The sequence below is a fragment of the Pongo pygmaeus genome, chromosome 13, assembly GCF_028885625.2.
Source record: "Pongo pygmaeus isolate AG05252 chromosome 13, NHGRI_mPonPyg2-v2.0_pri, whole genome shotgun sequence".
Taxonomy (NCBI): domain Eukaryota; kingdom Metazoa; phylum Chordata; class Mammalia; order Primates; family Hominidae; genus Pongo; species Pongo pygmaeus.
Window position 1 is genome coordinate 77,359,539 of NC_072386.2, and position 26,556 is coordinate 77,386,094.

At 45.3% G+C, this 26,556-nt stretch overlaps 1 protein-coding gene across 7 annotated transcripts in view; it reads left to right on the plus strand.

Moving 5' to 3' along the window:
* The window catches only part of DAPK1 (death associated protein kinase 1), a 214,640-nt gene that overhangs the window by 143,332 nt on the left and 44,752 nt on the right, over positions 1-26,556 (plus strand). For all 7 annotated transcript variants that reach the window (XM_054502604.2, XM_063650249.1, XM_054502603.2 and 4 more), the window contains exons 5-18: positions 652-781; positions 948-996; positions 1,083-1,109; positions 1,594-1,746; positions 2,098-2,143; positions 3,265-3,354; positions 4,672-4,764; positions 7,207-7,326; positions 7,766-7,864; positions 8,609-8,707; positions 10,090-10,188; positions 11,222-11,419; positions 13,148-13,345; positions 18,292-18,390. In XM_054502604.2, the coding sequence (XP_054358579.1) occupies positions 652-781; positions 948-996; positions 1,083-1,109; positions 1,594-1,746; positions 2,098-2,143; positions 3,265-3,354; positions 4,672-4,764; positions 7,207-7,326; positions 7,766-7,864; positions 8,609-8,707; positions 10,090-10,188; positions 11,222-11,419; positions 13,148-13,345; positions 18,292-18,390 (1,500 nt within the window). The remainder of the gene's footprint in view (positions 1-651; positions 782-947; positions 997-1,082; positions 1,110-1,593; positions 1,747-2,097; positions 2,144-3,264; positions 3,355-4,671; positions 4,765-7,206; positions 7,327-7,765; positions 7,865-8,608; positions 8,708-10,089; positions 10,189-11,221; positions 11,420-13,147; positions 13,346-18,291; positions 18,391-26,556) is intronic.

Consider the following 26,556-nt stretch of genomic DNA (forward strand, 5'->3'; position numbering starts at 1 on the left):
TGATTCAGACCAGTGGAGCTGGGATAGGATTTCAGAGGCGGGAGGATTTTCCCCATTCTTTTGTAGCAGAGCTGTCAATGTCCCATTCATGTCCCCCCTGGCCCCACAAACAACGTGCAAAGGCACACACTCATATACATCCTAACAGAGGGCTTGCTGCAAATACCTGTGACTCTTCCTGGCATCTTGTTTCTGGCCCTGGGAGCTGGAAATGCAAAAGAAAAATTTCCACAGAAGCAGCTGTCAGCCATGGAGGATGGAGAGATGGTGGATAAAGACCCCAGCTCCCTCGTGCTACAATTGGAATAACACTGAGTTCTCCTTTTCCTCTTGCATTCCCCCAGTTACCCCCACCTTCATAGGACACCTCGTAGCAGCTTCCTTCTGTTTCCTGTATCTCCTTTCTCTACCAAGTGTTTCCTGGTGTCCCCTCCCACATAACCCACCTGCATCCGAATCCTTGTCTCAGGCCTGCTTCAGGGAGAACCTAGAGCAAGACATGTATTTTCCTGTTGTTCTCTTTCCAACCACCCTTTCTTCCCTAATTTTTGGCCTTTTTTTTTTTTTTTTTTGGAGAGAAGAACTATTCTGCCATCTTGCCCTCAGCATAACATATCATAGCTTTTTATTTATCTCTCTCTTTTTTTCAAGCCTGAGAACATAATGCTTTTGGATAGAAATGTCCCCAAACCTCGGATCAAGATCATTGACTTTGGGTTGGCCCATAAAATTGACTTTGGAAATGAATTTAAAAACATATTTGGGACTCCAGAGTTTGTCGGTAAGTTTCTTTGCTCCTGTGGTCATTTACATCTCATAAACATTATTCTGGCAAACCTCCCCTGCTGGAAGATTCTTTCCCTGCTACGTGTTCCTAGTTGTTGCATGAAGATAGAATCGGTTAGTTTGCTTCCTCCCAAGCTAAATGAGTGTTTGTTTCCTCTTAGCTCCTGAGATAGTCAACTATGAACCTCTTGGTCTTGAGGCAGATATGTGGTAAGGAGTATGTCCTTGGTGTTGTTTGCTTTCTGATTTATTTGACTATTCTTCTGACATGTTTTTTTGTTTTGTGTTGTTCTTAGGAGTATCGGGGTAATAACCTATATCCTGTAAGTACCAGAATTCACAACTCATACTCTCTTCTCTTCTATGAGACCATAGGTTTAATTAACCATTAAATGTGCTGTGTTGATCTCTTCAGCTTATGCATGCTTTTGATGTAAACATATTCATTTTACACCCCCAAAACATGTTTAGTTTATACTAATTAAACATGTTCTCCTAATTCGAAATGAGTCATCAGAAACTGTAGCATAATCACTGAAAGAAAGCATAGCTGTCCATCACTGCCGAGAAAACAGGTTTCCTTTAAACTACCAGACGCTGTTCCAAATTAACTTAAGTGAATCCTTTTGCCTTAAGCTGAAGCATTTGCTCCTGACAGTTAAAGCCCTATGAAATATAATCAAACTCTAAAGTGACTATTCGAGCACCAGATTATAATCTTATTCCACACTCCAGATGTTATAGGAGCAAAATGACAACACCAAGGGGTCATCATTAATGTTCTGTGCTCAACTTTATTTTTAACAGCCTAAGTGGGGCCTCCCCGTTTCTTGGAGACACTAAGCAAGAAACGTTAGCAAATGTATCCGCTGTCAACTATGAATTTGAGGATGAATACTTCAGTAATACCAGTGCCCTAGCCAAAGATTTCATAAGAAGACTTCTGGTCAAGGATCCAAAGTGAGTGTCCACATTCCTGAAAGGTGCTTGGCCACGGCCTCAGCCAGCCCAGAGCCTGTGTCTGTTCCATGCACGGGGCCACATTTCTCAGACCCTGCTTGCTTCATCTGCCAAAGAGCAGCATGCCATGTGAAACGCTTCAGAAAATGCAAGCAGGGCCCTCTGCCCCCACTCAGTCAGTCCCTGCAGGCACAGTGAAATAATCACAAAAAGACTGATGTTGTTTTTGGCTTTCTTCCCTGAACTGCATTTTCCACAGTGTCTGCTTGGCAGGCCCAGCCAGCATGAAAACAACCTTAGTATTTGCTGCTGTGGTCACAGCATTTTTTTCTTTCTCCCCCTCCCCTCAAGGAAGAGAATGACAATTCAAGATAGTTTGCAGCATCCCTGGATCAAGGTGAGTTGCATATTACGAAACTGTTTAGATCACTTTCTATGTGATTGGTTTGGGCACCCTGGTATTCATGTATCATAGAGTACTGCTAACCACAGGTCACACCTGGAGTGTTAAGTTTGCTATTTGCATCATATTTTAAGAAAAGCTGACAGGTTAGACTGTATCCTAATGATCCCAGAGGTGGGGAGAGAGGAATAAGCCAGCACAGAGCAGGATTGAAAAAGGTCAAGCCCGCTCGACAACTATGTTTGGAGTGACCTGTGGGGTGTTGGCCCAAACAGTATATTTAAAATTTTATGTTGATTCCAGCATGTAAATATCAATCAAATCTGGATTTCCAGCTTCTCTTGGGAAATCTGAAGATCTGCTGACATTGAGCCCTCATTCCACGTGGCCTCGGGAAGTGGCACAGGTGCCTTGGTGCTGGGGAACAGGGCCCCCTGGAACATTACACCTTTACATTACCTGCCTGGCCTGGTTGACATTTGGATTAAAGTATCTTCAATCCAGGGCAGAAAGGGCTAAGGGTGGGAAAGTATGATAGTTACAGAATAAAATCATGAAACAAAGAAGTGAACATCACAGAATCAGGCTCTGGGGGCAAATAGCTTTGCTGTGCAAGTTCCCAGCTGTTACCTGGGTTCTCCTAGCCAACTATGGTGTCTCCTCCTCCCAGAGGTGGAGGACAAAAGCTAAATACATCTACTGAAAAAGATACAATACAAGGAATTCTCCTGCTATAAGCCAAACTAACTTTGCTGACCTCTGAGATCCCTCTCAGCTCTACATTACTTGATGATACCCAAGTTCAAATGCCTCATAACATAGCCTCACCATGAATATTGCCATTCCCATACTATCAGTGTGGAAAGTCGTGATTTAATTTGACCCCAAGCTCTACTTCTCCCCAGTGTTCATGGATGATACGAAACCCTCAGATAGAAGAGTGAGCCCACTAAGACTAGGTGCCTAGGTATTGCATGTTATCCCAACTTCTTATGCTAATTTAATAAGGTGAATGTGTAAGTATCCTGAATAAGGAGATGTTTCAAAAAATTGTCATATAACACATTTTTGTAATTTGAGAGCTTTAATTTTTTTTTCTTGGATTTTTATTTTAGCCTAAAGATACACAACAGGCACTTAGTAGAAAAGCATCAGCAGTAAACATGGAGAAATTCAAGAAGTTTGCAGCCCGGAAAAAATGGAAAGTAAGATTGTTTGTTGTGGAGGGATTAACAAATTCTGTTTCCTGTGTAGAGCAGTGTGTGGTCAGGGTCCGTCTCCTCTGATACTGGTAATATGGAAAATACATCCTTTCCTCTTTTTAATCCACCCTGTAGTCTTCTGCACCATTACTCTATTTTCAAAAACAAGCAAAAACAATATTTTAGTCACTTTAACTCATACCATTAAATGTAATTTTGTGTTTTTTTCATCAAAACCATTCTCAGTGCAAATTTTTATAGCAGCACTGTAAAATTATAGTGAAATCTTTTTCTAATACTACAAGCCACATTTTAAATAAGTTCATTCTTTGTGGTAAGCAGCATGAGATTACATTTGTGCTGTAACTTGGGTAAGTGGGTCTCTCAGCCCAGCCTTTATCTGTGAGTGGTTGGAGTGGGGGCGGGGTGGGGCCGTGAGCATTTGCAGGGTGGCCTGTTCTCCTTCCTCAGTGTGGATGGCCTCCACAGGGGCTGGGTGGGACATAGCTCTGAAGGCATTGCAGACCTCCTGGAATAAATCACACTTCGGGGCTAAGAAGGTGATGGGATGGTTTCCTGTGCCCAGGGTCATGTCAAACCCAGAGGAAGTGGGTACCTACCGTGTCTTCCCAGCTCAGGGCCAGAAATGTACCTCATTTTCACACCTACCAATTTCGGGGTGCCATGGCAGGGATGAGGAAGACCACAGCACTAGATTCTCAAAAGTCCTTAGAATTAGGCTTAAAATAGAGAGAGAGCAACCATTTCTCTTTCTCGCTCTCATTCTTTAACTGTACTTTTGCCTTTGAGAGTAAATGCAGAGATGTTTGTTCTGTAGACTCAGAGGTCCCCCAGCTGTTCACTTCCAACAGCTGTTGCGTTTTGATTATCACATTGTCTACCGTCACTGCTTATGTGGCACAAAGGACACAGAGCAAGGCCCCTGCAGTCTGTGCTTCTCTGAGGGGGGGCCTGCAAGGGTCAGATCACCTTCTCCAAAGAGCAGAGAAGAAAATATATAGAGAGAAAGGATGTGGGGTGTCCAGCTCTGTAGTTCAATAATGAAACATGGAAGGAGAATCTCTATATCCTGTTGTCTTGATTTATAAGACCTTTAAAATTATTCTTTAAGCAAATACAACCCAATCTGCTGTAGGATTGCCCACCCTGGGAGAGTGTGCGCTGATAGCAATGAACACGATCTCGAAGGCTTTGTCGTTTGTACTCATTTGACAATTGTTACATAAGCTGTCTCTCCTCCTCTCACCCTACCTTTTTTCTCCCTGCCCTCCCTTTTTTTTTTTTTTTTTAAAAAAAAAGCAATCCGTTCGCTTGATATCACTGTGCCAAAGATTATCCAGGTCGTTCCTGTCCAGAAGTAACATGAGTGTTGCCAGAAGCGATGATACTCTGGTAAGCAAACGCGTGTGCCCTTGTGCTCCTTTCTCAGCGCTGGGTACTCAGAATGTCCAAGCTGTTCTATTCGTTCACCCTCCCAGGAACCTGAAGTTGTGGAAATGGCAAGCTTATTCTTGATCCCCTCGGAGGGGTTTGGGGGTGCTGATTTATGCACCCTCTTGCTTCTTTCCTCTTTTTTTCTCTTTGATTTGGATGGTGCTGTCCCCCCTCATAGCCCCATACCTCTAACACTACCCTCCACCTTGATGCAAACATAAGCACAGACCACCCCCCCAACACACACACACACACACACACACACACACACACAGCAAATGCACACACATAGAGACACACGCACTGATATTTTGGTAAAAGAGAGGCTAGCCAGCAGAAGAGAAAAGAGCTTATCCTAATTTGCATGAACTGTAGCCACTGACATAGAAGAATCTTGGTTAACAGTAGCACAGAAGGGACAGACAGCCGCCACTCCCTTCCCACACAACCCGCACCAGAGAATCAGGGAGAATGCAGTGCTGCTTGCTGATGTGTCTCCTAGCAGACCAGAAGGCCAAACCTGCTTGCGTGACTGGCCTGGTGTTGACTGCCCAACGCCCTTGAATGTAACTCCAACTGTCTTAGTTTTAATGTGAACTTTGACAAAGTGGCAAAGATTTATCAGATTTTTTGTTCAGTACTCTCTAGTTATTTTTCCTTTGTAATTACAAATGCATTCATTTTCCAATTTCTAGCCTTTATTTTCTTTATTTTCCCCTCTAATCCAAACTGAAACCTAATCACAGATAAGCTCTTCAGATATGAGTGGAAGCGTCTGAATTCAACAAGACTTTCCCCTGACAATCAAACAACGGGGCTTTGTTAAGTCAGGAGGTGAAGGGGACTCCAGACAAGGCAGTCGTCCTGCGGGAACCACCCTGCCCCTTTAACTGAACAGTCAGCATTTTCCCGGTGGAGCCAAGTACTTGAGGGTGGGAACTGCAAACACCAGCTCCCCTTTTTTCTCCTTAAGTTAGTAGCTTCACTGAGGCTTCACATCTAGCCTTGTGGAGTGAAATGGGATTGGAGATGTTAAAAAAAAAAAAAGCAAAAGAGAAGCAGGTTAGGGCGAGAAGAGAGAGAAGAGGAGGCTTTATTTGGGAATTGTTAGAGGGTGGCTGCGCAACCAGTGAAAAGATAAAAACTGTGACTCTAAGTAAGATAATGAGAATGATTAAAGATTGCAAATTGAAATCACTGAATATTCAACTGGGAGACAATACATGTGTCACAGTGAAAAGTTTAGGGTAGGAGAGGGACCAAGGGTCTTGTAGGAGCTCCAAGTGGAAGGATCCCCTCCCAGAGGTCAGATTCCCTCATTTCCATATTCTAATCATGGGGATGAGTCATAACAATCTGCTTTATTCCTTCTGTTTTCCCCATTTCTCTTGACTTGCACTTTCATGTAAATGCCTCTTAGTCATTGACTTGAATTGTGATAGAAAAGCAAAACCAGTGGCATTCTTAAACATGCATTTTATACAATTATTACTAAAACCCACATGAAAAGTGTTTGGATTCAGATCTATAGAGAAGAGAAAGCAGATGGAGAGAAATGCTTTCTCCATTCTCACCCACAAGCAGAGATTCAGCCTCTGTAGATTCACTTTTCCAGATTTGAAATTCCAGTGGTCATAATTCTATGTTTATAAGTTCAGAAATTTTGTTTAGGATTTTTCTAGCTGATTCCTTAGTTTTAATGTGAATTTTGACAGAGGGGCAAAGATTTTTCCAGTTTTTGTTCACTACTCTTCTGGTTATTTTTCCTTTGTAATTAGAAGTGCATCAGTTTTCTGATTTCTAGCCTTTATTTGCTTTATTTAGAGGCTTTTTTTAATTTTTATTTTTCTGTTTTTTAGAATTGGGACTAGCTTTCAGAGATTTTTGCCATGTTATTCTATACCTAGCAATGGAAGAAATTCAAGTGATCAGAAAACAATTCTGTAATTGGAAAAATTGCAAGTTGAGAATATCTTATTCAAAGGCATCATTTCTTTGCTGCAATAGGCTTTTCTTTTTCCTTATCCGCGAAGAGAGTCTGTGTTATACCTAAAAATTTTCACAGTGGTTTTAGGAACTATGTTTTGACAGATTCTTAAGATAAACACAAAGGGTTACTTATCATCATTATTTGAAATCTGGATCTTGGACACTGTGTCTCTAGGCTATACTGCAGGTGACATTAAAGCCCAGATAAACAGTAGATAGTGCTTGTTTGCAACATGGAAGGAGCAAAAATTCCTTCCTAGGTCCCTCCGTGACTGTATGGATTTGGGGAGTAAATGGCTTGCTTTCTTCTGAATGCCCCTGTTAACAAGTGAGCACAGGTTTCTTTTATGTTGGTAAGAAAAGCATGGCTAGCAATGTAACTCTGTTTCCATCTTGGCTGTCTCTCTCAAGGATGAGGAAGACTCCTTTGTGATGAAAGCCATCATCCATGCCATCAACGATGACAACGTCCCAGGCCTGCAGCACCTTCTGGGCTCATTGTCCAACTATGATGTTAACCAACCCAACAAGGTCTGGTTCTGTTCTGCAGCATAGTGGAGGGGTGGGTCACAGTGACCTTGCCCTTCCATATCCAAGGAAAGACCCCATCTGCTTCTCCCTTCCAATTGGAAGCTCCATACTGTGGGGAAAGTCACTTCTGTTTAGAAAGTGATTTGAGTTACAAATAAGGTCTTTTTGCATTGAGGGCCTTCCTTCATTCACGTATTGTATCTCTACCCATGAACTTTTAGATCTTCTCATCCTGCTAATGAAAATGTCCCTGATGATGAGAATCCGAAAGGGGAAGGAAAGGTTTTATACCCTTCACCTGTCTTCTCTTCCTGCCACGCAGTGGTAGCTCTATGTCTGTTGAGACAGGGGAAGGTGTGTGGGAACAGCAATCACTGTTTGGGCTTTTCCTTTCCTACCAAACCTGAAAATAAGTGATTTTTTTTCTTGCCTATTCTAGCACGGGACACCTCCATTACTCATTGCTGCTGGCTGTGGGAATATTCAAATACTACAGTTGCTCATTAAAAGAGGCTCAAGAATCGATGTCCAGGATAAGGTCGTAATTGTTTTATTGAAATGAATTGAATTTTAAAGTATTTTCAAGTGTCTCTTAATCATAGGGGTAACAGAGGAAAAAAATGTATGTCCTAACTTGTTTCTCAGTTTCCTGTAAAGGAAGATGAGCTGCTTTTAAACAGCTTGGTACAGCCTGACACATGCGTTAAAGAGGCAAACATTTATCATTTATCCTCCCCTTGGCGCTGCTGCTTGACATCAGCATTTCTTCCTACACTACCCAGATTTTACTTCTTACCAATCACATTTACTCAACAATGTTAGATGTCACATATGAAAAGGTTTTATTATCTAATTATTCTCATCAGAAATGTGTTTGCCTGCTTCTGTAGAAGTCAGCAGAGCTGTAAGTGGAGTAGATCTGGCCCTCTGCAGTAAGGGAATCCTAACCAGAGCGGGGAGATGAGGGTTTACAAACATAAAACAATTGTTTATAAGCAGTTGTTTATTTTGAAATCATTTTTGATTTACAAAAAAAGGTTGGAAAAGTAGTACAGAGAGTTCCGTTATCCGCTTCACCCAGGTGCCCCTAATGCTAGCATCTTGTGTAACCACGGTACATTTGTCAAAGGTGTAAAATAGAATGAGGGTTTTATTCCTCTGGGAAGTTGCTCCTCTGGGGTTTGTCATCACACAGGAAGGGAAATACAGTGACTCTGAGGGATGCATGCATCTGGTGCTGTCAGCTCTCTAGAAATGTGACCCCAGGTTGATTTTCCTGCAGGGCGGGTCCAATGCCATCTACTGGGCTGCTCGGCATGGCCACGTCGATACCTTGAAATTTCTCAATGAGAACAAATGCCCTTTGGATGTGAAAGACAAGGTAAGGCCAATTCTCTTAGAAGGAACATGAGGAGGTAGTAAATGGGTGCATGTGAGTGTGAGTGCTGGCCTACCACGTGCATCGGGACCCAAAGGAAAGGAATCAGGACCAGAATTCACCTCAGAACTTTTAAGTTGGAAATTTCTTGTTGCCTGTGGTTTGGTCTAATACTGAAATCAGCCTTAAGCCAAAATCTTTCAGGTAGTTGCCATAATACGCACGCATTGAATTATAATCCCCGTAACATAAAAACCTCAAAGTTCTAGTAGAGACAACCAGAGAGAGACCTCGGTTTCGATTCGATTTTCTTCCTGACTCAACCTTGTGCTTTTAAGTGTATCTCTCCTATTCTCTTCTTTGAAGTGGCTGACAGGGCTAACCTGATAATCACAGACACTAGAAGATATTAATGAGACAATGCACATAAAGTAATAAAGTAAGGCTTTTTTTTTTGGCACAACGGTGTTATAAAAGTTACTGATTTATCAAGATACCTTGTTTTCATATGCGTGTGTTTCATTCAGTTCACACAACAATCCTGTGAATTAATCGGCTGTGCTGGAACCTGAACCTGGAACTCCTACCTAGTCATCCGTTATTTATTCTACTGTACGACACTTCTCTGCTTCCAGTACTGGCAGACTAATTTGATGCTTAGTCAAGCTGCCACACACAGTTGCATGGGTTGTGCACTGTACCATATATGAGGGGTAACATTCATATCAGAGACACACATTTATTATGGCAGTTATCTGGAAGGTGGCAATACTATATCTTGTTTTGTCTTCTTAAAATTTGTTTATTCTGATGATTTTCTGTGGGGTGGATAGAAGTAAAGTATCTTAAAGGATTTGCACTTGTTACTAATTCACAGAAAGTTATTACATGGGCAAATAGTGACATTCTTTAAAATTTCTGAGAAAATCTCTGAGAATATAAGAAAATAAGTTTCTAATCATAGGCAATGAAATGAGAAGCTTATTAATAAATAAAATTGTTCATTTAAGTAACTGCCGAATGATGAACCCAATAGTAAAAAGAGAATGTTGTGTTAAAAAAAAAAAAAGAAAATCACACAGCTAGAAGTATCAGCGCATAAAGAAGATTGAGAACAGCTATCATGGAAAAGGGAGAGCCTTCTCCTGAGTTGTTTGCACTTCACAGGATGAGCCAAGTGTGTGGGCTTAATACTCACTGTGTGCTGGACACCCCAACCTCAGGTCCCCATCCTAGCCACTATAGGGGCATCTGCCCGAGGTGGGTGGGTGGAACCAAAGGGGACAGAGTGGAACCAGGCAGGCCTGGGTGTAGGTCTTTGGTTCTGGTCTCCATAGCCTGCTCACAGATGTGGCTCTGAATCACCAGCTCCTTTTCTTCTGCAGTCTGGAGAGACGGCCCTCCATGTGGCAGCTCGCTATGGCCATGCTGATGTGGCTCAGCTACTGTGCAGCTTCGGCTCCAATCCCGACATCCAGGACAAGGTGGGTCATGGCTGACGTCCTCCCTTCCTCTGCTCTATGCATGAATGTACAGGCAACCAGATGGTACAGTCCAGGCCTTTAGAGTTTTATCCAAGCTAGGTTTTCTGTCTTCCACTACAGAGGGCAAGGCTCAAAGGGCAGAGACTCAAACAGAAGTACTAGCTAAGGTGTGCAATGTGCTAATGCCAGGATCGGGTCTAACCACTTTATTCATTCATGCATTCAATCCACTGAACAGCCCTATGAGGTGTATTACTGTTATCATTCTCATTTTAGAGATGAGGAAATTGAGGCAGGGAAAGTTTCTGTAACTTTCCCAGGCTCACAAAGCTCAGAAGTGGTAGAGCTGGGGCTTGAACACACAGTCTGGTTTCAGAGTCCACATTGGTAACCACCGCCGCACTAGGATGGCCTCTCATCGGTGCATATATGTGTCTAGTGATGTTGATCCTGAAGATAACAGCCCTCACAGTCTATAAGGACTTCCCTTGACTTGTTAAAATGTGGCTCTCCTAATTACTTTCTTGCGAAAGCAACAATAATGTTACCACTCACCTTGTGTTGTAAACATGACAGAAAGCTAGAGGCATCAAGGTTGCTGGGAGAATTCATGCTCAGGAAAGTGCTCACCTACTATTAGTAGTTTCAGATAAAGTCAGCGAGGCACTTATTAGAAAGATGCTATAATGCACCTGCACGAAGGCTCTATTGTTCAGAGAAGCAGGGCCGATGGTTTCAACGGGCTCCCGAAAGTCATTTGTCAGTCATATGCTGAGAAAGCCAAATTCATCAAACACACAAGTGCTGAGGAAGGAAAACTAATGAAGGAGAGACATCAGATCTACCTCTTAATGCTGGTGGCTCACACTCATGTTGTTATTTTATCCCAGATTAATATTTCACTCCAATACCTATGAGCTCTTTGCTGCCTTGGTTGCATTTGTGCCAAATTTGACAGAGACTCTCACCTTGCTTTATACTTTGTTTCTCATTATTGTGTTCTCCTCCTCTCTGTACTCGTCTCCTTGGCCAGGAAGAAGAAACCCCCCTGCACTGTGCTGCCTGGCACGGGTATTACTCTGTGGCCAAAGCCCTTTGTGAAGCCGGCTGTAACGTGAACATCAAGAACCGAGAAGGAGAGACGCCCCTCCTGACAGCCTCTGCCAGGGGCTACCACGACATCGTGGAGTGTCTGGCCGAACATGGAGCCGACCTTAATGCTTGCGACAAGGTGCCTTATGGGGGAAGACTCATACGCACTGGGAAGTGATCTAGGGGGACCACAAGACTCCTCAGTTTGTTTCCCTAAGATAACAAACTTGAATGCAGCAAACTGTAATTACCCCGTCTCTTCTCTGTTCCAAAGATTCTGTGAACTTTTCTATATTGTATTTAATAATTAATATTAATTTATGGCATATAACAAAATTCATGAATTGATCAATTGACTTTGGTCTTTAAATAATTTTAGCTTTTTTTTATTTTTATTTTTTTTTCCTTAAGACGGAGTCTCACTCTGTTGCCCAGGTTGGAGTGCAGTGGTGCAATCTCGGCTCACTGCAAGCTCTGCCTCCCGGGTTCATGCCATTCTCCTGCCTCAGCCTTCCAAGTAGCTGGGACTACAGGCGCCCGCCACCAGGCCGGCTAATTTTTTGTATTTGTAATAGAGACGGGGTTTCACCGTGTTAGCCAGGATGGTCTCCATCTCCTGACCTCATGATCCGCCCGTCTCAGCCTCCCAAAGTCCTGGGATTACAGGCATGAGCCACTGCGCCCGGCCAATTTTTAGCTTTTTTAGCTTTAGAGCAGGTACAGTGATGTTCACTGAATCCGAGACAATTCTCATTGAGGACTAACATTGGCAACACGCTATTAATTTTTAGATAAACAAAGAAATAGATGTTTTACTTATTTCTGTCATCTGCTGTGTTGTAAAAAGACAGTAAACCACTCTTGTCTGGCAATCTCGATGCTAGACAGGTGTTCCATGTTTTTAATGAAACAAATTCAGCCTTGTCTGTTTTTATTGTGATCTGTACTTAAAACAAGCCTGTGATGTTGCTATATACGGTTAGATTTGGGATTCTGTAGTTAATTTAATATCTGCCCTTTGTGAAGTTATTTTCTTGGTATAGAGCAATGGTTCTGGGTCAGGGGCAACTTTGCCCCGAGGGGAGTTTGATAATGTCTGGAGATACTTTCTGGTTGTCACAACTAGAGATGGGGGTTGCTACGGGCATCTCATCGATCCCAGCCAGAGGTGCTGCTAAACATCCTGCAGCCCACAGGGCAGCCCCCTCAACAGCCCCCTCACCCAGCCCCAAATGCCAATAGTGCTGAGGCTGAGAAACCCTAGCACAGTAGGTTTTAGAAATCTTTCAGAACTCTCCACCCAGCTCCTAAAACTCAACACATCTATTCATCAGGGATTCTGTAATAGGTAGAATGAATGCCCGGGCTGGTTTTTCATGGGATGCAGAGGTTACACATGTTAAATCTGGTTGTCATTTATATGACAGCCCTTGAGCAAGTTATTTCACAATACTTTCACATTTTTCCTGGTGCAAAGTAAAATAATAGGCTCTCTATTTAGGAAATTGGCAGAGATTGCTGGGCAAATGTTTTTAAAAGTGTTTTACAAATGCTTTGATTAAAGAGGCCATTGGAGTATCAACAATTACTTATGTTCTATCTGATGGTACTGCCGAAGCCTAAATGAATCAAGCTGGTGTTCAGCTTAGGCTGTGATTATTTAGAGAGGAACATGTAAAGCTCCGCATCCTCCCAGTCCTTACCCCTGCTATAGGAGTAAAGTTTCTTCATTTAAATCTTCCACTAGGCCTTTTAGTAGTGATCTTGTTGCCAATTAAACCTCACTCAGTGGCGGCAGGAAAGGTGGAGAGATGGAGACCACATGCCCAAGTGAAAAGCTCTCATGATCTCTGGGGTTTGTTTCCAGGACGGACACATTGCCCTTCATCTGGCTGTGAGACGGTGTCAGATGGAGGTAATCAAGACTCTCCTCAGCCAAGGGTGTTTCGTCGATTATCAAGACAGGCACAGCAATACTCCCCTCCACGTGGCGTGTAAAGATGGCAACGTGCCTATTGTGGTGGCCCTCTGTGAAGCAAACTGCAATTTGGACATCTCAAACAAGGTACGCACAGAGCACAGGATCCCTACAGCTTCCAACTGTGTCCATCCACCCGATTCTGGGTCCTGATTCTGTGTCCTCCCGCCTTATTCCAAGTCCTGATTCTGTGTCCATCCCCCTGATCCCGGGTCCTGATCCTGTGTCCTCCCACCTGATCCTGGGTCCTGATTCTGTGTCCATCCCCCCGATCCTGGGTCCTGATTCTGTGTGCTCCCACCTGATCCTGGATTTTGGCCAAGTTTCTATTTGCATGTGTTTGTTGTTGAAAGTGAATATTACTTATATGGACATGTACTTTTTTATAGGGTTTTGCCATCTTAGTTGCATTTTACATGTGACTTTTGAATAATTTCATAGATAAACAGAAAATTATTATAATAACAAGTACTTCTTGCGTAACTCAGTGTACACTGATGGAAATCCCGTGTGTGTGTGTGTATGTGTGTGTGTACATGCATGTGAGCACGAGGCTCTGTAGAGGAATCTGAGAGGCATGGTAAAATTGTAACATCTTTCTAGAGCACTAAGTCTTCAGGAAAATGTCTAATGACATTAAGATTTGATCCCAGGACTGTATTTCTCTTTTTTATTTATTTATTTTATTTATTATTTTACTATTTTTTTTTGAGACAGAGTCTCACTCTTGTCACCCAGGCTGGAGTGCAGTGGCCCAATCTTGGCTCGCTGCAACATCTGCCTCCTGGGTTCAAGCAATTATCATGCCTCAGCCTCCTGAGTAGCTGGGATTACAGGCCTGTGCCACCATGCCCTGCTAATTTTTGTATTTTTAGTAGAGACAGGGTTTCACCATGTTGGCCAGGCCGGTCTCGAACTCCTGACCTCAAGTGATCTGCCCCCTTCAGCCACCCAATGTGCTGGGTTTACAGGCATGAGCCGTCACACCTGGCCCTATATTTTTCTTCTTAGCTTTCCGCATTGAGAGTTTTATGGGCAAAAGTTCCTAGTACCTTTTCTTGTGCTAAATAAATGTGGTAAGACCAAAGAGATGCTATCATTTGGTGAAAAATGGAAAAATGAAAATAACTGTGCTTTTAGGTTCATAAAAAATGTTGACTTCTAGATTTTAGCCACCACCTTCCCTTTTCTCTGAATTCCATATAGATGTTCATTACCAAACAACACAGAATATTGCGGATTCCTGTGATTTTGGCCCTGTAGCTGTATTAAAGACAAGCATTATGCTGTTACGATTATGCTAAAAATGAAGTCCAAGCGCAATTAATTTTTTAATTTCAGGAAATGTTTATCAATGGCATATACAATGCCAGTAGGATTCTAGTATGGTTTGTTGGAGGTAAAAGGATATCTGAAACAGCTGGAAAGTTAAACTTTTATGTACACTTATTCCTTTTGCATGTTATGTGATTAACTCAAACAGAAATTGAAATTGGTAATTTCACATTCTGAGACTGTGTGGAAGGGCAGTATCCCAGGTTTTAGCCATTAGCTGCTGGTTGCTTTCTTAGTTTGTCCCGTTCTAATCTTGCCAAGTCAGTTGTGTAAGTGGCTTAAGGGGAAAGCCAAGTGTAATATGAAGTAGCATCAGGACCTTGGGTTTCCATCTAGGATTCTTTAAATGAATCAAAAGCAGCTTCAAGGGACATCTGCACTTATTTGTGACTCTCTGTAGACATTCCCACTGTGCGCCCAGGGGTCTACTATGTGCGCAGCATCTAGAATCAGCTCTCCCCTTGTGAGAGGAGAGAGGAGGAGCTGAGCATCTCATGGTGCTTTGCCCTAACCTAAACAGGGAATGTGTTCTTCCCAGTTTCACTCCATACCTAAATGCACAACTTCACTTGTTAAATACACTCTTTAAAAAATCTACAAGACAGTCCCACACTTTCATGTTTTGAAACCACTGGCTTATTTACTGGAAAAATCTCACATTTTTCAGGCTGCAAATATCTATAAGTAAAGGCGATAAATGCTGACATAAACTTGTGTAATCACTGTCTATGGCAGAGCAGCTGTGCATAGAGGGTCTTCTGTAGACAATTTTGTCATTGAATGAAGCTCAGCTGATGTGAAAATCATCAGTTCCTGTTTCAACCCCTTGGAATTAGCAGCAAAATTCAGACCCATAATTCAGAGTTCATCTGGACAGAAGTGTGCTGGCTGCACACAAGCTCTGCATCTCTGCCCCTGCAGACAGGCTCCCCGGGTTGGCTTTGACGCTCCCATCATCAGCACACCCTGACTTTGGGGGTCTCACAGCTTCTTCAGAAAGGTTGCTGTCAGGCTTGTTTTGCTATTTTTTTTTTTTTAAAGGAAAGGTGATGGGGGCTTTAGAAGGGCTTAAAAGAAGCACAGGTACGTAACAGAAGGCATCACTTCCCACCAAAGCACATCCAGCTTTCTAGAGACTCACTCAAGTAACTGATTGTGAGCGTGGGGTGGCATCCACATTCTACAAGGAGGCTGTTGCTCTTTCCCCATTGCATGGTCTTGCCTTTTCCTTATCTGGATTAAGTTCCTCCCAAAATAAAAATGGCCATTCAAATCCTACCCTGTCACCAGTATGTGACAGGACCTCATGGCTATGTTTGACACTCATGCAGTGAAACAGACATTTCTGCATTCTTCCTCCTTCTCGTATGGAAATCAGGAGAGTGGCTGTTTAACTTGCCATGTTAGAAAGCACGGAAAGGAAAGGGAATAGATGGCGCAGAATGCATGGCCCTTACCCATTTGTCCCTCTTTAAGTCGGTTCTTCCCATAAGGACAGACAGAAGGCACGCTGTGCACACGCACACATCTGGGAGGATGAGAGAGGACTCCCTGCCTGTCAGGTGTTTATCGAGGCCCTTCCAGGGCAGCACTGTGCCCAGCGCGGAAGGAGGAACTCATAGATGCCAAGGTGGATGGCTTTGCCCTCAGGCTGCTTTTAGACACACTCACATTCAGATGTAGCGGCATCTCATGTTGTCATTGCTGCTGTGGTGGGCATAAGGTGCTCCAGAAACACAGAAGCAACAATTCAGATATTAAAGAAATCAGGGAAGGCTTTTCAGAGGTGATCACTTAAGATGATCGAGGCTTTGACAGATGGAGAAGAGGCAAGCCTGTTTTCCACCAAGGGAAGCCAGTGTGTCTGCCGTGGGCTGTCGCTGACACACGGCAGGTGTGGGGTAGGTATTTAGGGAGGGGGTTATGGGGAAGGGAGAAAATGAAGCTGGAGACATTGGGTCCAGGTGTGGCAGACCTGGAATTTAAGGCTAAGGGGTTTGGTGTCATTGTGTCTCAACCTGGGCCCTTCAACAGTGGCCATTTCCTCTGCCCTTTTCTTCATCACACTCTCTTCCTCAGCTTTCTTCCCTTCTAGAAAACTGTGCATTCTACAACCAAAATTACATCTCCCTTACATTGCATCTTCTAAACATTTCACCCAGTCTTCAAAACCTTCCCTTTTCCTTCTCACGTGAACTCTAGGATGCTTGAAAGCTTAATATCTGTTTTCTGCATTACTGCAGAAGATAATAATAAAGAAATATGAGTGTATCCCACACTGCAACAGTCTTTACACTAGCTGGGAATGGAGCTGCCTAGCCTCCCCCATCAGTGGCTGAATGAATCATGAGAGCCACACAGTGGATGCGATTCAGGCATTCACGAGAATGTGATCCCTCCCGTTACAGGCATGGAAAACTGTTCCCAATCTACTGTTAGGTGGACAAAGCAAGGGACAGAGTGGAAGGTGGGCTATGACTACATCTTGGCTGTTTGAATTATTTCTCTCCTGTTGAGGATTCATAGATAAGAGCTTGGGAGGAAATGGACCAAAATGTTAAACAGGGACAGCTCTGAGCTAGGGAGCTTGAGAGTAAGGCGGGAGGGGAGAAGGAAGATTTTTATTTTGTATTATATGTTTTTCTAGGTTGCTTGGATTTTTAAAAAGAGCATGTGTTAACTTTATAACAAAAACTGATATTTAAAAATACATAGCATTAAATAAATTCCCAAACTTTCTCAGTTCACAACATCCTTAGGGTTTCAGTAATTATTTTTTCATGGTTCCCCTAGATCAAAAGAAACCCCTAACAGTTCTGTTCATTGAGTGGTTCAGTCCAAACAACTTAGTAACCAGTGATGTCCTAACAGCTTATCAGCAGCTGAGAAAGATAATACACATAAACGGAAAGAAAACTAGTATTTTCTTTTCTTTCTTCCGTGACCACATTACGTAGAATCTGATGAGTGCTCCCGTTGGGCACTGCACTTCTGAAACCTTGGACTCAGAGTGGACACGGCCTCATTTCCTGTCCACAGTGATTTCCTCAAGACTCTTGGTTCCTCTCAGGGCAGCCACCAACCCCCCGCTGTGAGAGACACGATGTCATGGAAGGCAGGGTGGTACAGTCTAATGATGACACTCTGCACCACTTCAAGAGAGTAGTTCACCTGGTCTGAGAACCACGTTTCTTATCAAAAACTGTAGATATTCCTGGGCACTCCTAAGAATTCAGTGCAGTTCCCTGGGGTACCTTGGCACACAATTTGGGAACCGCAGGCACAAACAGAGCTTATGGGCTTGTCCTGGGATTTTCACTAATTAGGATGTCTTCAATATCTGTCTTCCGTGTATCTTCTTCCCTGGCTGTGTCTAAATTTGAACTATGGTGCAGATCTTGCTGGAACTCTGGACCTTGAGCCCTTGGCTCCTGTGTCCTTCAGGCCAGCACAGGAGGAAACTTACTTAAGTTACCTTTGAAGTTGTATTTCGAAGCTCCTCTTTTAACTGCAAAGTGCTTGGAAAGGTTCTGCCTGGCTGGCGTGCCCCAGTGGAGAGCAAGTTTCAGGAGAAGGGAGATGGCTCCTTCCTTCTTTCTGGTGGGCCCTGACCCCTTCCTTAACCTTGTGTCTCCGGAATGTCATCCTCAGCAACTGCGTGAGAAGAACAACCTTTGGCCTTTTTTCTCCCTTCCCAGTATGGACGAACACCTCTGCACCTTGCGGCCAACAACGGAATCCTAGACGTGGTCCGGTATCTCTGTCTGATGGGAGCCAGCGTGGAGGCGCTGACCACGGTGAGTGCCCACAGGGCGTCGTGCAGGAGGGAGCTGCTGGGAGCCTCTGGTGCCTCCAGGGCAGGAGGGACAGGGCTTGCATGGCAACTCTGCATTCTAAAGCAGTCAGGCTGCTGTTCAGCCGCAGCTCCTCGGCTGCAGTAACACAGACATTTGCCCACACATGGCCAGCCTAATGTCTCCTTAATGTTCGTCCTCTTCTCATCTCACCACACTCTGCTCTGCCAGGGATTCCTCAGCTTCCCGCTGGCCTTTTTGTTTTTCGTGTCACACACCAGGGCCCCTGCGTTGTGGGATGTGTGTATTTCCCCTTCCTAAATGCTCCTCTGCCCCAGGGCACTGGAGCCCCTGCCCTTTAGAAGGAGCTGGGGGAGGAAGAATCCTCAGTGGGTGTTGGGTGCAGTCTCCACATTTGCCCCACAAGACCAGGCTGCCAGGTGCCATAAGCAGGAGTTGTTTAGAGTCAGGCTTTGCTTTAGGCCTGTGGAGTATTTTAAGTGAGATCTGTTCAGTTCCCTCACTCCCTGCTCCGGATGCCAGACCTAGCACCTCTCTGCTGAGGAAACCCTTTGATTCACATTTCATGAAATACCCAAGAAGGAAAATGCATCAGCTAATGAGGTATGGTTGCAATTTTACGGCTGCAGTGAAATATTATCATTTGAGTGCTTGCTAGCCTGAGAGTAGGCTGACTGTCCAGTCTTTGTGGGAGAGTCCTGGACTCACAGATTAGAGCTTTGCTGACAGAGGGCGATTCTTTGAGGAGACCAAGTGGTGCTTTAATGTGTCAGCCAACCTCAGGCCCTGAGGCTGGAAGAGAGCCTCATTTCCTGGAGATCATCCAGAGGTTAGCAAACCATGGCCCACGGGCCATATCCCACTGCTGGTTTTTGTAAATGAAGTCTTATTGGGACACAACCATGCCCAAGGTTTGTATTGGCCCTCGCAGCTTCCACGCCAGGTGTCAGAGCTGAGCAGTTGTGACAGAGAGCATATGGGCCACAGAGCCGAAATACCTACTTGCCTGGCCCTTGACAGAAATTGTTTGCTGACCGCTGGGGCTAGGATGTCGCCTCCCCGAATGCACTCATGTTACCGGGATGTCATTCCCTCCCCAGAAGTAATAGGTCTGATCTGTGCAGTGGAGGGCCCAGCTCTGTGCCTTCTCTGCAGGCCCAGTTATTACCAGTACTCCACATGGGATGAGGCCCCTTTCTAGGGCACCTAGTCACCCACCACAAACGCACACACCATACCCACATCACCCTGCTGTGCCTGCCTTGCTAGATCTCGTTGGCCATTGTCAAGCCCTGCCCAGCCATGCTTGGGCACAGGTTCCAGTTACTCCCTAATAGAGCATTTATATGCATTTTCAAGACAAAGAAATATTTTTGTCCTATGTGTGGCCTCATGAAAGACCCAGCCAGGCCATTATTGAAGATGCCAGCAGCTGATGCTGCTGATTCCCGCAGTGCAGGTTGGGGCTGCTGAAATGTGCGGCCCCCTCTGTGGGGTCCCTCCGTGAGCCACCGGCCCATCTGCCCTTCCCCACGACATCTGTATCGGTGGTCCCTGCCTGGCTCCTCCTCAGGTCCCTCCATGCACCTCCTCGCTCTCCCGCTTCCCACAGCAGGAAAAGCGTCTTCTGTCCCCAGGCCCTTCCCACGGTGCCCAGAGCTAACCTTGGAGCCGCACCCGCAGTGCTCATTCTGCAGCCCCCTCAGTCACTCTGCACACACCGCACCTGCAGTCACTCTGCACACACTGGGGGCGCGGTGAGAGCAGGGAGTCCAGAGGGACAAGACAGGCACGCGCCCCTCAGGAGACTTCTGGAAATGGGAGAGGGATGCTGACCTGAGGGTCATAGCCATCAATTACGGTCACTGAATGGGACCGCGTGGTGACAGGAAGGAGCGGGTCCTGAGGGCGTGGACAGGGGCTGGGGGTGCCCCTGCGGGAGGCATCGCTGGAACCTGCAGGCCAGGCCCCGTCCTCAGCCGGACAGAGTCCCTGGAGGATCGCCTTGTTCAGGACCGAGGCTCAGCAGCCTCCAGTGCCCTCCTGCGATGGGAGCGCAATGTCTGGGGCCAGCATGGAGACCCAGGAGATGGGAGGGTGAGCAGAGCTGGGTGGGCCGGGCCTTCCCCACAGGGAACCAGGGCTTCCTCTCCTGCGGGACAGCCAGGGGAGGGTTCTGCAGGGCCAGGGAGACCCTCCAGACTGGAGGGCCTTACTGGGGACGTCGCCCTCAGAAATGTGACCACACCACATCCCTCGGTTTAAGTTTCCTAGCAGCCACATGGAAGAAGGAAAAAGAAACAGGAAATGAATTTCAATAATATATTAGCACAAGATATGCAAATATTATCATACTAACCTGTCAATAAATTTATTGATTGATTTATTATTTGTATATATTCATGGGGTACAAGTGCAATTTTCTCCACTGGTATATTACACTGGGGTGAAGTCAGGGTCTTCAGTGTGTCCATCACTGGAGCAAAGCACATTGTACCCACCAAATAAACTCCCATCCTCCACGCGCTTCCCTCCCCTTCACCCCTCCAAGTCGCCGTTGTCCATTATTCCACACTCTTCTTCCCTGTGTACACATCATTTAGTGCCCACTTTAAGTGACAGCATGTGATATTGGTTTTCTGTGTCTCAGTTGTTTCACTTAGGATAACGGCCTCCATTTCCATCCATGTTGCTACAAAGGACATGATTTCCTTTTCTTTTTTCTTCATTTTTTATTTTTTTGTTTTTGTTTTTGTTTTTTGAGACAGAGTCTCACTCTGTCGCCAGGCTGGAATGCAGTGAGGCAATCTCGGCTCACTGCAACCTCTGCCTCCCAGGTTCAAGGATTCTCCTGCCTCAGCCTCCCAAGTAGCTGGGACTACAGGTGCAAGCCACCATGCCTGGCTAATTTTTGTATTTTTAGTAGAGACGGGTTTCACCATGTTGGCCAGGATGGTCTGGATCTCCTGACCTTGTGATCCGCCCACCTCGGCCTCCCAAAGTGCTGGGATTACAGGCTTGAGCCACCATGCCCAGCCTGATTTCCTTTTCTTAATGGCCAAGTAGTATTCCACTGTGTATATATACCACAATTTTTAAGTTCAGTCCTCTGTTGATGGACACTTCGTTTGATTCCCTACCTTTGCTACTGCGAATAGTCCTGCAGTGAACATACAAGTGCAGGTATCTTTTTGACATAATGATTTATTTTCCTTCAGGTAGATACCCAGTAGTGGGGTTGCTGGAACGAATGGGAGTTCTGTTTTTAGTCATTTGAGAAGTTGCCATGTGTAACTTCTCTATGTTTTCCATAGAGGTTGTACTAATTTACATTCCCACCAACAACGTATAAAAGTTCCCCTTTCTCTGCATCCTCTCCAACATCTGTTATTTTTTGACTTTTTAATAATGGCCATTCTGATTGGTGTTAAGGTGATACTCATTGTGGTTTTAACTTGCATGTCTCTGATGATTGGTGATGTTGAACATGCTTTTCATGTTTGTTGGCTATTTGTCTTCTTTTGAAAAATGTCTCTTCATGTCCTTAGCCCACTTTTAAGTGGGATTATTTGGGGGTTTTTATTGTTGTTGTTGTTGAGTTGTTTGAGTTCCTGGTACATTCTGGATGTTCCCTGTCAAATGTAGAGTTTGCGAATATTTTCTCTCATTCTGCAAGTTGTCTGTTCACTCTGTTGATTATTTCTTTTGCTGTGCAGAAGCTTTTAGTTTAAATCCTGTTCATCTATTTTTAGCTATGTTCCCTATGCTTTTGAGGTCTTAGTCATGAATTATTTGCCTAGACCCGTGTTTAGAAAGTTTTCCCTGAGTTTTCCTCCAGTATTTTTATAATTTAAGATCTTCCATTTAAGTCTTTAATCTATCTTGAGTTGACTTCTGCAAATGGTGAGAGAGAAGGATACAGTTTCATTTTTCTGCAAATAGGTACCCAACTTTCCCAGCACTCTTTATTGAAAAGGGTGTCCTTTTTCCAGTGTATGTTCTCATCAATTTTGTCAGAGAACAGTTGGCTGTAAGCATGTGGCTATATTTCTGGGTTCCCTATTCTGTTCTATTCCATTGTCTGTTTTTATGTGGGTACCACGCTGTTTTGGTTACTATAGCCATCTAGTGTAATTTGAAATTAGGTAATATGATGTCTCCAGCTTTGCTCTTTTTGCTTAGGATTGCTTTGGCTATTTAGGCCCTTTTGTGGTTTCATATGAACTTTAGAGTTGTTTTTCTAATTCTGTGAAAAATGAGGTGGGTATTTTGATGGGGATTGCATTGAATCTGTAGATTGTTTCGGGCAGTATGGTCATTTTAACAATATTAATTCTTCCCATCTGTGAGCACAGGATGTTTTTCCATTTGTTTGTGTCATCTACAATTTGTTTCATTAGTGTTTTTTAGTTTGCCTTGTAGAGATCTTTCACCTCCTTGGTTAAATATATTCCTAGATTTTTTTTTTTTTTTTTTTTTTTTTTTGGTAGCTATAGTAAATGGGATTGCCTTCCTGATTTGGGGCTGGATCGTCATTGGTATATAGGAACTCTACTGATTTCTGTATGTTAATTTTGTATTCTGAAATTTTACTGAATTAATTTATTATCTCTAAGAATTTTTTGGTGACATCCTCAGGGTTTTCTAGATATAAAATCATATCAGCGAACAGGGATAATTTGACTTCCTCTTTTCCAATCTGGATGCCTCTATTTCTCTTGCCTAGTTGATCTGGTGAGGACTTCCAGTATTCTTAAATTATTGAGATCTTTCACATTCTTTGGTTTATACAAAGCTTTCCTTCTGTGCACTCACAGCGCATCCTTACTCCCCAGGTTTCAGGCTGAGTCAAGGCCTAGGGAGGGGCCTCCGGTCTTCCTGGAAGGCCTAGCACCTAAGCCTTCCTCCTACCCTCCAGAAGCAATTCCATCCTCCTCTCCTTCAGAACCACCCTTGACCACCAGCGCCCCCTGCTGCCGCCTTCCCGCTCCGCTGAGTCCTCAGCCAGGGTGACCTGAACAAGTCTGCGTCCTGTCCCCTCTTTGTCCTTGCCTCCCCTACTCCTGCACCCTCCACTGTCTTGCCTTCCATTCCACGTAACCCTCAGCAGAGTCCCCACTCACCTCCTGACAGCTTTCCTTCTAAACTTTCTTACTATAAAATAAAACATAGATAGAAAAAAGCACATAAACCAATATAAAGCTTAGTGGGTTTCCATAAGACAAACACCTTTGAATTCCACGCTGGTCAAGAATAGAACTTTCCCAGCCACCCCAAAGCCCCCATGAGCCTGGCCCAGCTGTTGCCTCCACTCCAGCCCCCTGTGAGCCCGTCCCTGATTCGAAGCCAGCTCTTCCTTTTGCTTCCTTGTTGTCTTTCCACCCAAGCCCCAGCCACTGCTCCTGAGCCTCTTTCACTGGATATCCCTAGGACTGGGTGCCCTTGGTGTGCCCCGACACTCCTGCCTGGGATGAGAAAGTCCCCGCGTCCTGCTTCTCCCCAGGCCTCTGCTTCCTGCTGGTCCATCTTCTCCCTCTCCATCCCCCTGGCCCTCTCTGGCCCCCAGACTTGCAGCTGTCCAACACTGAGGCCCATGCTCAGGTCTCTGGTCCCTGCTTGCCCCTGAGTGCCAGCCTCACACAGCACCTTCAGAGGCCCTCGGCCCCCCCACACCAGGGTCCCTCCCTCCAGTTCTGTGCTTCCTCCTCCCCAGTGTTCAGCCTCTGCAAAGGGCTTCAGCACCTGTCTGTCACCCTGCCCAGGATCACGGAAACCCTCCTTACTCTCGCCTCACCTGTTTGCATCTAGCTGGCAGCCTACTAAGTCTCCTCTCAATTCTCCATGACCACGAAGCACTCACCCCTCCAGCCCCCACCTGGTTAAGGGCGTCACCCTTAACCTTAGTCTCCTCCAGACCAGTCGGACTCTTAACCCACCCCTGCATGGTAGCCTCCTGCCCATTGAGACCAGTCCATCCCAGCCCCACGTTTATCTTTTAGAAATGCCAGCCACTTGGTGGGCTCCACTTTCACCTCCATCTGGGGCTCCTCTGCCTTCGGGATGTGACCTCTGCAGCCTCTGCCCAGCCTCCCCTTCCCCCCTGCACCCCTTCAGTTGTGGCCAGGTCCTGGGAAGCCCCTGCCGGCTCCCCCATCATGGAGTTGTCACCTGCTGTTCTTTCACCCTGGAGCTCCCCTTTCCCCCTTCACCCCCTGCGCATAGTGTGCCCACAGCATCAGCACACACAGGCACATATCTCTGCCCACTTCTGCCCTGAGGGTACCTGATGGCGCTCTGCCTTCAGAGTGAGAGAGACTTGGAATGCCCGCTACGGGCATGCGGGCACACAGCCCATAACATTCGGGGAAGACTCTGTGGCACCCACTCCTCCTCATCCATCAACATTCACCTCCAGCCCAGGAAACCTCCTCTGTCCCAACCTCTCTGGAGTGTGTGATTTGCCCCTGTGGGCTGGTAGTCCCTTCGCCTTCCTTGCTCTATTGGAATCATATCCTGATTTCTCCTAGGAGGAGTGAGCCCTTGGGCTCACTGGGAATTCATTGCTGCCTCCTAAGTGGGCTCCCTGCTTCCACCCTTACCTGTCCACAGCCTGGTCCCCACACAGCCGCCTGGTCAGACATAAGTCAGATCTCGTCCTCCTTGCTCAGAGGCTCTAGCAGCTTCTCATGGGAATCAGAGTCCTTCAAATGGGGGCTTCCCCAAGGATCTGCCCCTGACATTGCCTCCCTGACCCCCATCTCCTGTTCCGCCTCCTCCCTTCTCCCTCCACATCAGCTCCATGAGCTTCCTTGACATTCTTCAAAAGTGCTGGCCATCCACTGCCCCAGGGCCTTTGCACTTGCTATTCTTGGGCCTCAGCGGCTCTTCCCCAGGTATCCATGTGATTTGTTCTCTCCCCTTCTGCAGGTTTTGACTCAAGCTTCACCTTCTCAGGGAGGCCTTTCTGGACCACCCTATTTTAAATCCTATCCCTCCCCCACCCCCAGGACTGCCCCCTCATCTCCCCTGCCCCATTTTTCTTCATAGCACCTATCACCACCTGACCTACTGTATTTTACTCACCTATTTATTTCTTGTCGGCCCTCCCCACTAGATTCTGGATCCCATGAAAATAGGGACTTTTGTTGGTTTTATTCATTCCTGTATCCATAGGCCTGTGCATAATACGCACTCAGTAAATACCTGCTAGATGAAAGTACGAAGGAAGGAAAGAAAAAATGAATGGCACCATAGTCCAGGCAGGACATGGAGTGTTTGTTGACCGAGTGCTAAGTAGATGACCCCTTATAATTCTGTAGGTTAACAAAAAATCCATATTTTCCCCAACACTAACTAAAGATGTTTAAATGACTGTGCACATTCTTTCAGATCATCTATTTTCACTGGGGATACACAAATAGGTTTCCCTGTCAATGCTTGCCCCAGTTGAAACCCCATCTGTTCCTTTGCAAAGCATATTACACGTGTCACTAGAAGTCCTGACTGTGAGCATTTCCCCAGACGTCAATAAGCAGCATGTCTGTGAAGGGCAGGTTCCTAAAACTGGCTGGCCTGTGGGGCTCTGGCTTCTTGAACACAATAAGTGAAGTGGCCTTTCACCTTTCCATGGATTTCTTTCTATGTCATGGGGCCAACTTGGGAATCATTGCCCACAGTCTAGAATGTAGTGTTGGGGGCTGCTGGTGCACAAGAGACACTGTGATTTCTGGACCCAACTCACCCTTCTGCAGTCACTTGGTCCCCAAGGCTCACGTTGAGATGATGGACAGCTGAGTGCTGAGACACTTGGCCATCTTTCTATATCTTTTCAATGCATGCACTTCATTGAGTCCATGAGCCCTATTGGTAAGGAGGAGGGCAGCAAGTGTAAGTGTTGCTTTTGCAGCCTCCATCGGGGTGTCCAGTAGAGCCAAGACCGAAATGCAGAGATGTGACTTCTGCCCCTTTCCCTCTCGGACAGAAGGCCAGGTAGTTAGGGCAATTCTCAGCTCTTCTACGAATAATTTCCAACACTGCTTGCTTCTTCTGTGCCTGGCACTGTGCTGGTTGTTTCCATTTGGTTTTCTCTCACCTGCTCAAGAACCTGTGCAGGGAGGGTGCCATTTTCCATCTTGCAGATGAGGAAAC